Consider the following 14475-nt stretch of genomic DNA (forward strand, 5'->3'; position numbering starts at 1 on the left):
CTGATACTGTCTTGTACTGCAGTCATTTATATACTTGTCTCAACCTCTGCCCTTCCTTCCCCACCTTCCCATTCAATTCACAAACTCTTTGAAGGGAATAAGGAAGAAAGAAAGACTGATTCCTTTGTATTTCACCAACCTAATAGTTGTTTTATGTCAGTCTCATTTTATAAAGCTTTTAATTATGGAAATTTTAATATATAATTTCATATATATATAAACACCAATATACCCCTCACCCAGCTTAACAGTTATTGACATAAGGACAATAATCACATCTATACCTCCACTCATTCTGCCTTCTTACTTTGAATAATGTAATAGCAAATGCCAGACAGCGTATGATTTCATCCATAAATACTTCAATGTGAACGACATTTGTTGCACTTCTATGTCCCCTACAATTGGAAGATGACTTGCATTTATGTTCCCTGCTACTGGGCGCACCTCAGATTATTTCTGAGTGTGCCTATTATGTACCATATTTTGTGCTTGGCTTCAGAGGTTCTGTCTGAGCTGCAGAGGCACACCAGTACCAAGCCAAAATATTCCCAACCAATAATTGCTATGGTTCCAGGGAATGAGCTCCGGGTGCACATGGGAGCCCAGGAGCAGGGCCCTTAATTGCACTAATTGAGCGGAATCGGGTTTTCTCATCTCATGGTGACCCTGAGTTCGAAGTCACCACGAGACTAGGGGTCTCCAGCAGGAGGCGCTGCAAAGAGACAGGGTGGCGTGGGGCCCCCCGGGTTCAGCTTCTCCTGAGGGAGCCTGGAAAGGCGGCCATCGCCGGCTGCGGGTGCAAACCAAGTAGCAACTCCGTTTAATAGGTGAGCGGGACGCCGAGTGTCAGGGCCTAAGAGGAGCCCCCGGATTCAGGTTCCATGCAGAGGTGCAGGGGTGCAGGGCAGGTCTGGCACCTGCTCCCCAGGACTTCTGGACGCTGCGCGTTGACCTGGTTGCCACAGGTTCCTGTCCCAACTGCCGCTCTTCCTGATAGAATATATCTCGGAGCAAGGCACTGGACAGAACGAGGAAACACCTGTTTCCAACAAGAAACGAGGTAGGGGGGAAGCCCCCACCAGGCTTCCAATGGCCTCTCATTGAGCTTGCTCTCGAGAGCCTTGTAAAAGCGCGCCCAGAAAGCCAGCGGAGATCATTTTTCAAAAAGATCGCTTTCTATTTCTTACTCCCTCCTCCTTTTCCTAAGCCTAAGCTGTAACGTCTCTTTCTTTAAAAACAAAACAAAACAAAAAAAGTCGTCTTTCCTCCGAGGGGTTTCCCGCTCCTCTCAGACCCTCGTCTTGGTGTCTACAAGGACCACCACCCCCAACCCCAAATTTTGCAACTGCATTGGCTTCCGGGTTTTGCATTTCCTCAGTATCCCGCTAACCTATACAGGTGGGAATTAGGACTTGGGGGCCGTGGAACAAAGAAACCAGAGATTCCCTGTCCCGGGTCAGACGCCCCTTCCGCAGCCTCCGACCAACTGGGGAACAAGAGGAGATCAGGAGCATGTGAACCCCCCAACTCCGGTCTCACAGCACTTTCCAAAGGCTGGCATAGCAACCCGAGGACGCGTGGGAGGTGGGGACAGCCCCCGGGCAGCAGACAGACAGACCCCCACGGAACAGGCCTTGAGTGGCCGTGCGCGCCAGCGGCCTCCACGCACTGGGCTCTGTTATTTCATCAGCAGTTTCAGAAGAACCTGCCAAAAGCAGTTATGCCTCACTGCAATGTGTAGCTTTTTCCTGCCATTTTTTCATAATAAAAGAGGGAGTGAAGCTCGCTCGCTCTCTCCCTCCACCCCCCTCTCCCAAAAAGAGCCAAATGGATGCAAGAAGGGAAAAAAAAAACCCACACACCAATCTCCGAGGGGATGCCAATGAGGTGTGGCTTGTATTTAAATATCCAATATGTCAATGTAAGGGGAGTGGGTATGTATATAAAGTGCCGTTTGCATCTGATAGCTCGAGGAAGCCAGCGATGAGAGGCCGGAGGAGATGGATGCGGAGGGGAAAAGGCACTTTGACTGAGAGCAAGGTCAGAAGCGCGCTGCCTGACGCTCCCCGCCGCTGAGAAGTTCCTTGGACGCGAACAGACGTCGACTGCAGCTCAGCAGAGCGCGGAGAGAGCGAGCTAGCGAGGGACCGCCGCTGAACCGCCCGCGCCTGCCGCGGGGAGAGGCAGTTCGCGCCCCGTGGCCCCGGCTCGGACCCCGAGCGCCCAGCACAACCCGCGCCGCAATCGGCCCAGCCATGGCAGAGGTGGGGGGCGTCTTGGCCTCCTTGGACTGGGATCTACACGGCTTCTCCTCGTCTCTGGGGAACGTGCCCTTAGCTGACTCCCCAGGTTTCCTGAATGAGCGCCTGGGCCAGATCGAGGGGAAGCTGCAGCGTGGCTCACCCACAGACTTCGCCCACCTGAAGGGGATCCTGCGGCGCCGCCAGCTCTACTGCCGCACCGGCTTCCACCTGGAGATCTTCCCCAACGGCACTGTGCACGGCACCCGCCTCGACCACAGCCGCTTTGGTGAGGACGCGGTCGGGGGGACGGGAGGCGGGCGGACGGCGGCGCGCTAGGGAGCCGACAGCTCCGGGCTCCAGCGTAGGGCCCGCGGACCGCCCACCGGCTTGGTGTTGTCCGGGCCAGTCGAGGCAAGACACGACGGCGCGGGCGTGGGCCGCTCGACATCAGGGGGCCCTGCACCCTCGGACACTCTGGAGGGGGCAGGGGCGCCTTGCGGTGAGGCCTCTCGTTTCGCTGCTCCACCATCACTCCCCGGGGAGCAAGGGGCTTGTTTTGGGAGTTGGACTTTAAGCCTTGGACGAAAGCAGGTGGAGCTGAGAGAGGGGTGGGAGCTCTCGCCTTGGAGGCCGGGACCGTGGCTGCTGCGCAGGCCGAGCCTCGAGGGCAGCAGGGCTGTGGCAGCTGATTTCCTGGAACCGGATCCTGCATGGGCCATGGGTATATGAGACGGTCGGCCCGCACTCAAATCGCTTTTGGCCCATGGGTACCGGCCAGCTGTGGCATCTGCCTGCCTCGGGGTCGCTCTGTCCAGGGTAGGAGCCAATCCAGGCAGCCTGGCACGAATTGGGAATCTGGGAAAACCTCGTGGTGTCCACCGTGTAAGGGCACAAGTCCTGGGGTAGCTTTTGCCGGAAACTACCTCTGGACTCCTTGCCTCAGTGAGGAAACCGTCCTGGGCCCACTCCCAGTCCCAGAAACAGTTGTCTTTTGGGCCCAAAACAGTAAACGTTCAACCTCCACCCAGGATTGTCTCTGCCTGCCTGCCTCTATACAGACTGTTCAACACAGCTGTCTGTCTCACATATAAAACTAATTACACAATTAATATAAGCCTTGATCTATGACGAAGATCATTAGGTTTCTAAGTAGATGTGTTCACTCCTCAATAATTTGCCATTTTTATTTTCAATTTCCAATTCTCTACTGAGTCATCATGAGAGTTCTGTGACAGCTATCTTTGCCCCTCCCCATCTTCCAATGTCCTCTGCTTCCTCCCAAGGACCCTATAATCCAAGAAGGACACCTTTTCCCCCAAGCCAGTAAGATATTCTGCCTACACTCAAACATGACACCCTTCCCTTCGTTCTCCCACTCTCCTTCTTGCCAACATACCCCTGCTACCCCCTCAAACCTCTTCATCCTCCCATTCTCCATGCCTCGCTAGAGCTGCATCTGGAGTGCACAGCAAAAAGGGGGACATAGGGGCCAGTTGCTGGGTAAGGCCAAGCCTAGCAAACAGCTTAGGGGCAGAATTGGTCTTCCCTGCTGGGAACAGGCAGGAACCCTAATGAGGTCTATGGCATCTTGGAAAAATGCACTCAAACAGAGCTAGAGTAGCATAGGTTGGGAGGGGTAATGGAGGGGCGCATGTGTCTGTATAAACTTGCAGCAGGTCCTCAAAAGGGTGATAAGGTGAAGTGGGAGGAGACAGAGTGTTAACTTGGCTCCTTTCCCTTTCGTTGCTTGTGATTTTGCAGTCCCCTTTTGTTCCTCTTCATAAGGAATGGGACTCCCACCCTGGCCTCAAAGGCTTCCTGAAATGGCCTAAAGATACCGGGGTAACTCATTGCTGATACATAACCAAAGAAAGTCATGAAATGATGGAAAAATATGGGGCGGGGGCAGCAAAGGTAGAGAAATTATGAGCACACCTCCCAGTAGCTCCAAATATTTTTCTGATTGTGTGCCTAAGCTGAGTCCTGTAACCTACAAGGTCAACATAAATCAGTAATGGGCTCTTGGGATAAGTGGTCTTTAATTACCTCCCTAAAGACACATCTTGATTTCTTTTCATCTCCCAGGTCTGCTAAGGGTGTTAAGTTTAGGGAGAAATCACAGGAAATAAGATTGGCAGGAGGAAGGGACATTTTCATTGCTGCTTAACCGACTGCTTCATTTTTGGTTTTGCCTTTAAAAAAGAAAAAACACTGCCCAAAAGCACTTCTGCATCACCTTTTCCCTTTCCTCCTTCCCCAACTTCCTGGCAGTTTCCTGTAAAGAAAATGATAACTGGTCAAAGCTGTCTCTTTGTAACCTCCCCTGCCAACTTTAAAACACATACTCTTTCTCAGTTTAGCTTTTGGCACAGAAAGAGGTGGCGTTCGAGTTGCTAACTCTCTCCTCCCTCCACATTTGAGTTAATCAGCCAGGGTATTCAATAAATTGAAACTTTAACATTCCATAAGTGCTTTAGCAGTCAACATTCCAGCAGGGTAAAGTAGGCCAGACTTAAGATATAAAATATTATAGATTTCTGCTAGGGGGGAGGAGGTAGTCTCCAAAAGCCATGTGAAGTAAATAGCTATTTGTTGTAATTGGAGAGCAGGGCCCCCAAGGATTACCCTGGAATCCATGTGTTCAGAACAAGTCAGGCTAAGCCCAAGAGCAGTCTCGACTCCAAATAATAACCTGTTGGCACAGCATATGCTCTCCGCTCTCCATCTGCAATCAGTAGCCAGGAGTATTTCAATCCCCGCCTAGCTGGTAGCATTTATATGAAGTTCACAAGGATCCTGACATTCCGAGGGGCATCTGTGGTCTGGCAGAGCAGAGCTTGGGAGCCAAACTGAAAGAGAGTCCTCCCACCAGGTGGGACGGAGAAGGCTCATGCAGCTGCTTCAGTCCTTGAGTGATCTGGTTCTCGTTTGGCAAGATGCCAAAGCAGCACTGTCTCGGCCCCAAAGGTCTGAAAGGTTAGCTGAAGGAGTTCAGGCAAGTTTTGGACCTAGATTAAACGACACATTAGACAGTCATCTAGCTAGGTTCTGAAGCAGTGGGGCTTCAGAACAGATCAGTTTTGACTGAGAGCCTGGGGAGAGAGGTATAAGAAGAGAAGAGTCTGGAAATTGTCAAGAAAAGGGCAGAGCCTGATGTGGGTGGGTCAAGATGAGACAGAGTAGAGAGAGATCCTGGGCCTTGAAGGGGTAAGAGTACTGAGGACAAACTTTGTCTACTTAATACTTCACCTCAACACTTTGCTGTTAACACCCCTGTCCAGCTGTAGCTGGGAAAATATGAAAATGGCTTATTTTCTCTCCCCCTTCATGTTGGCTGGGATTCAGGAGAAGGTTTAGGAATATCTCTTCCATCATCATGTGCCACTGGGTTCCCACAGTTTGAATTCAGCTAATAGGAAAGTTGGCGAGGGAAAATGATGGCCAAAGACAGCTGGGCAGGGATAATTCCAGCTGTCAGAGACCCCTGTTACTGGACACAACCCAAGTGACTTCCTGTATGATCTGTCCTTTGGCATCAGGGTTAACAGAGAGTTGGAGAAAAACTGTAGTGACTCAAATGGCCACACCTCTTGGGTTTCATGATTTGTTCTCACACTATGTCTTGGGCAGTGAGATCACACGCTGCGCTCTGCTACTTAATGAGCTCAGGGTTGTCAGAGACATGAGATACTTACAGAATGAGGAAACTAACTCTTGAAGCTCAGGAGTAACCTGCCTGAGCAAAGCAAAGAACTAAAGGCTCCCACGTGTTAGCGTTCCTCAGAGTTTAGGACCCAGAACTGAATCATGACCTGGTTTCTAGTTTCCTCACCATACTGGGCACTCTCCTTTGAACATGCTCTGTTTTTCCATTTCCTTTTCTAAGCACAGTAGAACTAAACACACTACTCTCAGTGTGGTCTAACCATGACAGAGCAGAGTGGGACAATCCCTCCTCCCTTCTGCTAGTTACTAGACATGTATCAGTGAAGCCTTAGAGCATACTGGCTTTCTTTCTGTTTTTTTTCCACTAGCTTTCTAATTTTTAATTTTATATGACCAATTTTACATTAGCTTTTTAATAAGCCTGCTAATCACCCATAATACTGAGTTTGCCTGTTCAATCAAGTCTCTTAGCCATTGTTGTGTTTTACTAAGCCACATCCCCCCATTGCAGAGATGGGTAGACTTGCATGTAATTAAAATGCACAGCAACACAAAATAACAGTACATATTTTCAAGAAAGTATACATGATTGCCTGAAGTGGAGAGGCAGATGGGAGCAGGGTATGAAGAGGAAAAGAGAGAAAGAAATAGATAACTATAAAGACCTTGCACAGACCAACTATGTTAATAGGCCATGAACTAAGTAGTACAGTTAAATCAACTGTCTGCACTTGAGGGTCACACTCCCCCAACAAAACCCCAAACACAAAACACTTTGGGAAATTTGGGGGACCAAAGTGCAGGAGTTCACATTGATTGTAATTAAGCATAGTTTATTGGAGCATGCCCATTTTTCCATCCTCTTGAAATCTCTTTGGATATTGCTTATATCATCCCTCTCTAGAAGCTGTATGTCTTCTAGAACTAAGATAAGCAGTCCTCATATGTTCTCTTACAAGTCATTTATTGGAATATCAAAAAGAGCAGAACCGATTGCAAAACCTGGTGCAGTGCAGCTGAAGATTTGGGTGCATTAAATCAATGTCTGATTAACCCTTACTTGGCACTGGGTATTTTCTTTTCCCCTCCTACCATCTTGTTTCAATCTCATTTCCCAAGACTCCTTTCTTTGCACAGTAAGATATTTGATAACAACCAGACTGAGAATAAATCTTGGAGGATTTCAATGTTAGAGGCCAAAGGCCAAACCATGAGTGTTATATAGAATTGCAGCAGAAGAACCTTACCTCCTTCCAATAGATCTGGGTGGTTTGTGGAAGCACATGCCCCCAAAGCTGCCACACCTGAACAGCAGCCCACCAGCTTGAGTCACTGGGGTTCCTCAGGAGACTTCCCAGTAGAGTTTTTAACTTGATTTTAAAATTAGCCACTTAACACTCTTGATCTTGGGAAATCAGTTCTACTCCCTATGTAGATTACGTAGATTATTATTGCCCTTAAGAATTGCATTTTTGGGCCAAGCATAGTGGTGCACACCTGTAATCCCAACACTTCGGGAGGCCAAGGTGCGCAGGTTGCTTGAGCCCAGGAGTTTGAGACCAGCCTTAGCAACATGGTGAAACCCTGTCTCTAAAAAATAAAAAATTAGCTGGGTATGGTGATGTATGCATGTAGTCCCAGCTACTAGGGAGGCTCAGGTGGGAGGACCACCTGAGCCTGGGGAGTTTGAGGCTGCAGTGAGCCATGATCACACCACTGCATTCCAACCTGGGTGACAAAGCGAGATCCTGTCTAAAAAAAAAACAAAAAAGAATTGCGATTTTGGATAAGAAAGACAACTAGATATGAGTTCATTTCAGACCTTTAGATGACAAACAATCAAGTTGTTAGTCTGTATGTTGAAAAATATGGTTAGAGACAGGAATATCAAAGAAGAATCTAGTTGACTACTGTGTTTGTATCTAGATAATAGACATACTATCTTGGGACAAAATTGTAGTCTTTAGTATCTCCAAGATTTTAGTTCTGGGTCCTTTTTCCCACTTAGGACTGCTGCTGGGTAAATGAAAGCATTTTCAAATCATCACCTCTAACATTGTCAGCTAGAAGGACATTTCTGGATTTCTTCTCTTTGGCCTTAAAAAGTTGTAACATCTGAAATCAGTATTGAGTCCAATACCACCTGCCAACTCTTTGCTGTGGATAAACTTAAAATTCTCGAGAGAGGAGAGAATGATAGGCTTGTCAGCTTGGTGCTGTACTAACAGAGAACACTTTTTAGGAGAAAGCTCTCATGTGGCCAAGTTTTGACTCCTGCCATAAGCAGGGGGAACAAACAGTGAGTGGCCTGTGTGGCCTTTGTTAGAGTCAGCTACAGGCAGTTGACAGCCTCATGTGGCTTTAAGGACATGGGAGCCGACAGGGCGCAAAACAAGTTGAGCCTAGAGGACAGCAAGGTAATGTGTGCTCTAAGGAAGACCAAGGTGACTGGGAAAGATACAGAAACCTGGCCTCATTCTTGCGTTTAGAAAACTGACTTACTATTTCTTGAATTTGACAGCAATGGCACCTTGCAATTATGGAGCTTTTGTAGCCAAAGCCTCCTTCTCATGGTCTCTTCCTCATAATATACCTAAGAGTGTTGAGTAGAAGCAGAGACGGTTTCCCCCACTTTACGTATGGAAAAACTGAGGCCCAAAGAGACTAAGTACCTTCTCTAAGGTTCCATTCTTGCTGCAAAAGATGGTTCCATCAGGTACTTTATCAAAGGCACACAGGGCTGGCCTCCAGTTGGGGACAAATGACTGGTATCTCATGTCACCTGAACAACTTTCTCTTAGTCTGATGTCAGTAACAGGAATTGTGTTCACTTTTCGCCCTAGGAATCCTGGAGTTTATCAGCCTGGCTGTGGGGCTCATCAGCATCCGGGGAGTGGACTCTGGCCTGTACCTAGGAATGAACGAGCGAGGAGAACTCTATGGGTCGGTAAGTTTAAAGTTTTTTTTTTTTTTATTCAGAGGTTATTACAACCAGTGCTTGGACAATGTAAAGCAAAAGTATAAAAATGTTTATTTAGCACTTTAAAGCACTTTTTTAGCTGTAAAGAAGTAGTGCCTTCTAGTTACTTCTTGGCTGCCCAGGGTCTTGCTGCATAAGACCTTCACTCATTTTGGCCTCTACCAAAACATAAGCTTTTTGTTTGCTTTTTGTTTTTTTTTGTTTGTTTGTTTGTTTTGAGATGAAGTCTCACTCTGTTGCCTAGGCTGGAGTGCAATGGCGCATTCTTGGCTCACTGCAACCTCCACAGGTTCAAGTGATTCTCTTGCCTCAATCTCCCAAGTAGTTGTAACTACAGGCATGCAACATCACACCCTGCTAATTTTTTGTATTTTTAGTAGAGACCAGCTTTCACCATGTTGGCCAGGCTGGCCTCGAACTCCTGACCTGCCTTGGCCTCCAGACTAGGTGATCTGCCTGCCTTGGCCTCCCAAAGTGCTGGGATTACAGGCATGATCCACCGCATCTGGCCCCAAAACATAAGCTTTTCTTTATTTTTTTTCTCTTTTTTTTTTTTTCTAATCGTCATAAAGTCTGCAAACAGAAGGAAAAACAGTTTCTATTTAAATACATACAATTTTTTTTTTTTTGATGGCTCTGTCATCCAGGCTGGAGTGCAATGGTTCGATCTCGGCTCACTGCAAGCTCTGCCTCCCGGGTTCAAGCAATTCTCCTACCTCAGCCTCCAGACTAGCTAGGACTACAGGCGCCTGCCACCATACCTGGCTAACTTTTGCATTTTTAGTAGAGACAGGGTTTCACCATATTGGCCAGGCTGGTCTCGAACTCTTGACTTTGTGATCCATCCACCTTGGCCTCTCAAAATGCTGGGATTACAGGCATGAGCCACCACGCCCGGCAGGCTTTTCTATGATACATTTGCTTTTGCCTTTTTCATTAGAAGGCCAGCTAGTCTGACGATAACAGTAATCTGTGCTGGTTTGGTAGTACATGGTCGGAGTTTGGGGCATTAACCCTCCAGAGGAATACATCTGAATTTGAGTGTATACCCAGAGGAGTAGCAGTCTGGCAGGCACAAAAATAGTCAGTGGAAGAGCTGGCTTTCAAATTGAGGATTCTGAGGTTCACAACACGGCCCCTAATTTCCAGACTGCTTCTGCTCAGTCCTAAAAGCCAAATGAAACAAACAAATGAAGAATGAGGGTTCCAGGGTCTGGTGACAGCCTTAAGCCCTCAGCTAGGACTAGGCTAGCTGCAGTGCATTTTCTGTATCCTGGAAGCTAGCCTAGCACCGGGGAATGGTGAGTGATTTGCTGGCCTTAACCCTTCCATGGGATCCCAACTCCTGGCTCTGGCTTTTGAGTCACATAGCATACTTTCTGGCTGCCTGCACCCCATGAAATCAGAACACATTTTTCCGTGACACCTAAGAGATAGGCCTGTCCCCAGCACTCAATATCGGCAACCCCAGCAAGTAGTATGGCGGTTGGATCAAGTGTGAGAAGGGACAGAGGCAAGAGACCCAGGAACTGCCAGCCTGAAGTAGCCAGATTGGAAGAGCTTTTCAAGGAGATCTTTTCTGAGCTTTCCAACTGACAGGCCTGAGGCCCTTCATTAGGAGAGATCACAGCTCACCTCCCATGGAGCTTTATATAGATTTGAGGCCTTTGCCTGTCAGTTGACATGGTTTGCTGTAATCTCAATGGATTTGAACATCATTAGCTATAAGTAGGGAGAAAACTCAGTGGGTGTCAGCGGGGCATTGGGAGGCTATAGCAGTAATTCTCAGGCTCAAAAAGCCAGGTGATGCCATCTCCTCCAATCTCCTCCCTTCAGGAAAGATTTCAACTAAAACATTTTGTGTAGCTTATGAAAGAGAATGAAGGAGATACAGACAAGAGTGTTTTGTCCTATTTGGAAGAAAGATACCTTCAGTAATACAGAGAAATAGAACTGGAATTTTCTAACATCAATGTGCTGTTGCTATTTCAGGATTTCTCCACTAGCAAGCTGGGATAGGATAAATAGTCATATCATGGGTTCTGCTTTATTTTCTCACCCTCACAGAAGAAACTCACACGTGAATGTGTTTTCCGGGAACAGTTTGAAGAAAACTGGTACAACACCTATGCCTCAACCTTGTACAAACATTTGGACTCGGAGAGACAGTATTACGTGGCCCTGAATAAAGACGGCTCACCCCGGGAGGGATACAGGACTAAACGACACCAGAAATTCACTCACTTTTTACCCAGGCCTGTAGATCCTTCTAAGTTGCCCTCCATGTCCAGAGACCTCTTTCAGTATAGGTAATGAACCTTTTGTGTGCCCTCTGTGACCCATGTACTCTGGGGCCACGGTTGTCTCTGCAAGCACTATACTCATAGCTTTTCAATCCTTCCTTCCTATCGTTTTAGATAACAGAAAAGCACTTACTGTTGAACTCAACCCAGCTGTTCCCTTGTTGTTCAAAGTGTATATCAAGGTTGGGTTATTTTGGGGAGGGATGGGGGGGGCTGGGCTCGAGGGAATCTTGTATATACTTTTTTCTTTACTCATGTTCTTTCCCCTGAGGTAGCATAACAAAAGAATGGGAGCCCTTGCCAAGGGCCAGAGGGGTCTTATCCCACAATTTACTCAAATACCTTGACAATAGGTATAAATGAAAGACCAAGGAATCTGCCACAGATGCTACCTACAGAGTTTTGGAAAAGTCTCTTTAAGAAAATCCTTGAGGCTACAGCCTTGCTGCAAGCCTCCCCTGCATTGGCTATGCAGATTTCTCATCTGTCCTGACATACAGTTTTCCTGCCATTGGAAGTGGGAGATGGGGTAGGTTGTAAGAAAATGATATTAAAATGTAAGCATGGATACTGTGCATAAGGACAAATTATTTATAAAATGTATATGCTATTTATTTTATATATTTATTTATTTCAAAATAATTTTATTTTTAATGAGAGATGCTATAGCTGGATTTTCATCAGAAAGAATAAGGTCCTACTGAAACAGGATAAAATGAATTATTAAAGGCTTTTACTGGCAATAAAATTTGTCTTTATATTGTAAGACTCTGTCTAATTCTATTGATTTGTACATTTAATAGGATTAGAAGGTTGGCCAGCTTCTTTCTCTCCAACTCATTAGAATTTTCTGATGTTGGCATCACACTGCCTATGCTGGATGTCTCCATCAGCCATTATGTATGCTAGCATTATCTAGAGGCCTATGTGAAGTCCTAGTGGTCCTTTCCAGTTCTATGACTTTAAACTTACAGGTGAATCGAAGCTTCAGGAAGGCCTAGACCAACAGCTATTACTGAAGCTCCCATTTGTGCTTAGGACTCTGCATAGAGAAACTCTCCTTTGGGACTTGGTTAGGGTCCAAAGTCCTAAAGTCCAAACACTAATTGAGGGTTTCTTACTTCAGATATGAAGATGAAGTTATTCAAAATAAACATGAATCAGCTGATGCAGTGGCTTATACCTATAATCTGAGCACTTTGGGAGGCCAAGGCGGGTGGATCACTTGAGGCCAGGAGTTCAAGAACGGCCTGGCCAACATGGTGAAACACTGTCTCTACTAAAAATACAAAAATTAGCCGGGCATAGTGGCAGTTGCCTGTAATCCCAGCTACTCGGGAGGCTGAGGCAGGAGAATCGCTTGAACACGGGAGGCAGAGGTTGCAGTGAGCCAAGATCACACCATTGCACTCCAGCCTGGGTGACAGAGTGTTTTTATCTTCAAAAAATAAAATAAATAAATAAACACGAATCAACAGAGAGACTGATTTTTTTGACTCAGTCAACTTCCATTCTGGAGATTTCCCCCTTCTCTTTACCCCTATCCTTACCTCCTGCCAGTGCTTTTCCTAGGGAATTTGGGAAGCTATAAACACATTCATCTACTGCAGTAGTGCTTAGTGTATTCTATATGGTCTCTTGACCAGCAGCATCACCTAGAAACTTGTTGGAGATGCAAATTATCAGAAATTCTGGGGGCAAGGCCCAGCAGTCTACATGTTAACAACCCTTGCAGGGGGATTCTTGTGCATACTAAAGTTTGGGAATTACTGCCCTAAAGGAATGGTTTTTTAAAAAATTATTTTGCATCTGAATGGTTTATAAATAAAGTTTTAGGGTAACTTCAGTCCAGAAAACAAAAGTAGAGTGGTTCTATTTGAAGTAGGGATGGCATTTCTCAGAGCTCCCTCTTCCCCAGAGCAGCCCCTGAGGTATCTTAGTTAAAAATCCCTAGCCTTGCTGCTCTGCTTATAGAGTAACCATTCTTTATTCCTTTACCTTTCTAATAAACTTGTTTTCATTTAAAAAAAAATTTCTAGTCCTTTACTGATATTTACCAAGGTAGGAGAATAGGGCTATTTGCATTTTTATAGTGAGTGTTGTCAGGAGACAGCAACCAAAGGAATAAAAGTCCCACTGAGTACACAAGCACTATGAAGTCCTGGTGGGAGAGGTTTTTGGGTTTAAGATAGTTCTTCCTAGTACTCCTGAATCATATTATGTAAGCATCCACTATTTTTCTAATTGTATGTGTGAAACAAATAGCTTAGGTATCAGCTAACTTAAAAAACAAAGCCCAAAGGTCTATAAAGCTCACCCAAATCTGAGCACCAAACAGAGAAGCTGCACATACATGAAATAGCAAATAAGACTGTATAATAAAAAGTGCTAAATTGTGTGGCCTGTGTGATCATAGACTGGAATGCTCATCAGTGGAACTACTAAGGTGGAGCTCTGAGTGGCCTAGTGTGATTAGGGTGAGTTTCATGAAAGAGGCAATACCTGCTGTGAAGAACAAACAAGATTTGATGAGGAAAAGAGGCTGGGTGATCATGATGTTCATGTTGGGCTCTAGGGAAGAGACACCACCTTTAGTGGTCTCTGGCAGAAGAGTAAAACTCAGCTATGTGACATTTTGTTAAATCGCTTTTTTTTTTTGAGACACCATTGCTCTCTATCGCCCAGGTTGGAGTGCAGTGGCACTATCTCAGCTCACTGCAACCTCCGCCTCCCAGGTTCAAGCAATTCTCCTGCCTCAGCCTCCCCAGTAGCTGGGATTAGAGGTGTGCACCACCACACCCAGCTAATTTTTGTTTTGTTGATAGAGACGGGTTTCACCATGTTGGCCAGGCTGGTCTTGAACTCCTGACCTCAGCCTCCCATAGTATTGGGATTACAGGTGTGAGCAACCGCACCAGCCTAAATCACATTTTTAATAGGAAGCACGCCTTTATTTTAAAACAAATCGTACTTATCTATGTAGAGATGTTCAGCTACCTAGAGCTTTTGAAACACAGCCACAACTTCTGAGGACTTGCAAGATACATGAGCTCTGCTATAACTGCCAGGGTTACTCTAGCGGGGCATTTGGTATAAGCCTGGCAAGACCACAAGCACCATGCTGCAGGGCAGAATTTGCAAGAAAAATGACACTGTAACGAAAACGGGAAAGACTTCAAATCCTAGAGTCAGGCCTTACTTTTTCCTCTAGGTGGAAGTAGAGAGGCGATGACTTGGAAAATGCTGTAGGGTCCCAGGACACAGGAGGAGCTCACTCTTT

The 14475-nt window shown here is 46.3% G+C and overlaps 1 protein-coding gene across 1 annotated transcript; it reads left to right on the forward strand.

The window, feature by feature from the left end:
- The first annotated feature begins 1769 nt into the window (after positions 1-1769).
- Positions 1770-11961, forward strand: FGF16 (fibroblast growth factor 16). The gene is made up of 3 exons (XM_032251334.1): positions 1770-2532; positions 8756-8859; positions 10960-11961. Exons 1-3 carry the CDS (start codon positions 2259-2261, stop codon positions 11203-11205), a joined length of 624 nt encoding a protein of 207 aa, XP_032107225.1. The 5' UTR covers positions 1770-2258; the 3' UTR covers positions 11206-11961.
- The last annotated feature ends 2514 nt before the right edge of the window (positions 11962-14475 follow it).

Source organism: Sapajus apella, unplaced genomic scaffold (genome assembly GCF_009761245.1).
Source record: "Sapajus apella isolate SASKATOON/1434 unplaced genomic scaffold, GSC_monkey_1.0 scaffold75, whole genome shotgun sequence".
Taxonomy (NCBI): Eukaryota; Metazoa; Chordata; class Mammalia; order Primates; family Cebidae; genus Sapajus; species Sapajus apella.

What these genes read in the sequence shown, in the direction of transcription:
- FGF16 (XM_032251334.1), top strand. Translation starts at nt 2,259, where the DNA reads ATGGCAGAGGTGGGGGGCGTCTTGGCCTCCTTGGACTGGGATCTACAC. An exon ending in CCTCGACCACAGCCGCTTTG is followed by an intron (nt 2,533 to 8,755) that starts GTGAGGACGCGG and finishes TTTTCGCCCTAG; the next exon opens with GAATCCTGGAGTTTATCAGC. An exon ending in GAGGAGAACTCTATGGGTCG is followed by an intron (nt 8,860 to 10,959) that starts GTAAGTTTAAAG and finishes TCACCCTCACAG; the next exon opens with AAGAAACTCACACGTGAATG.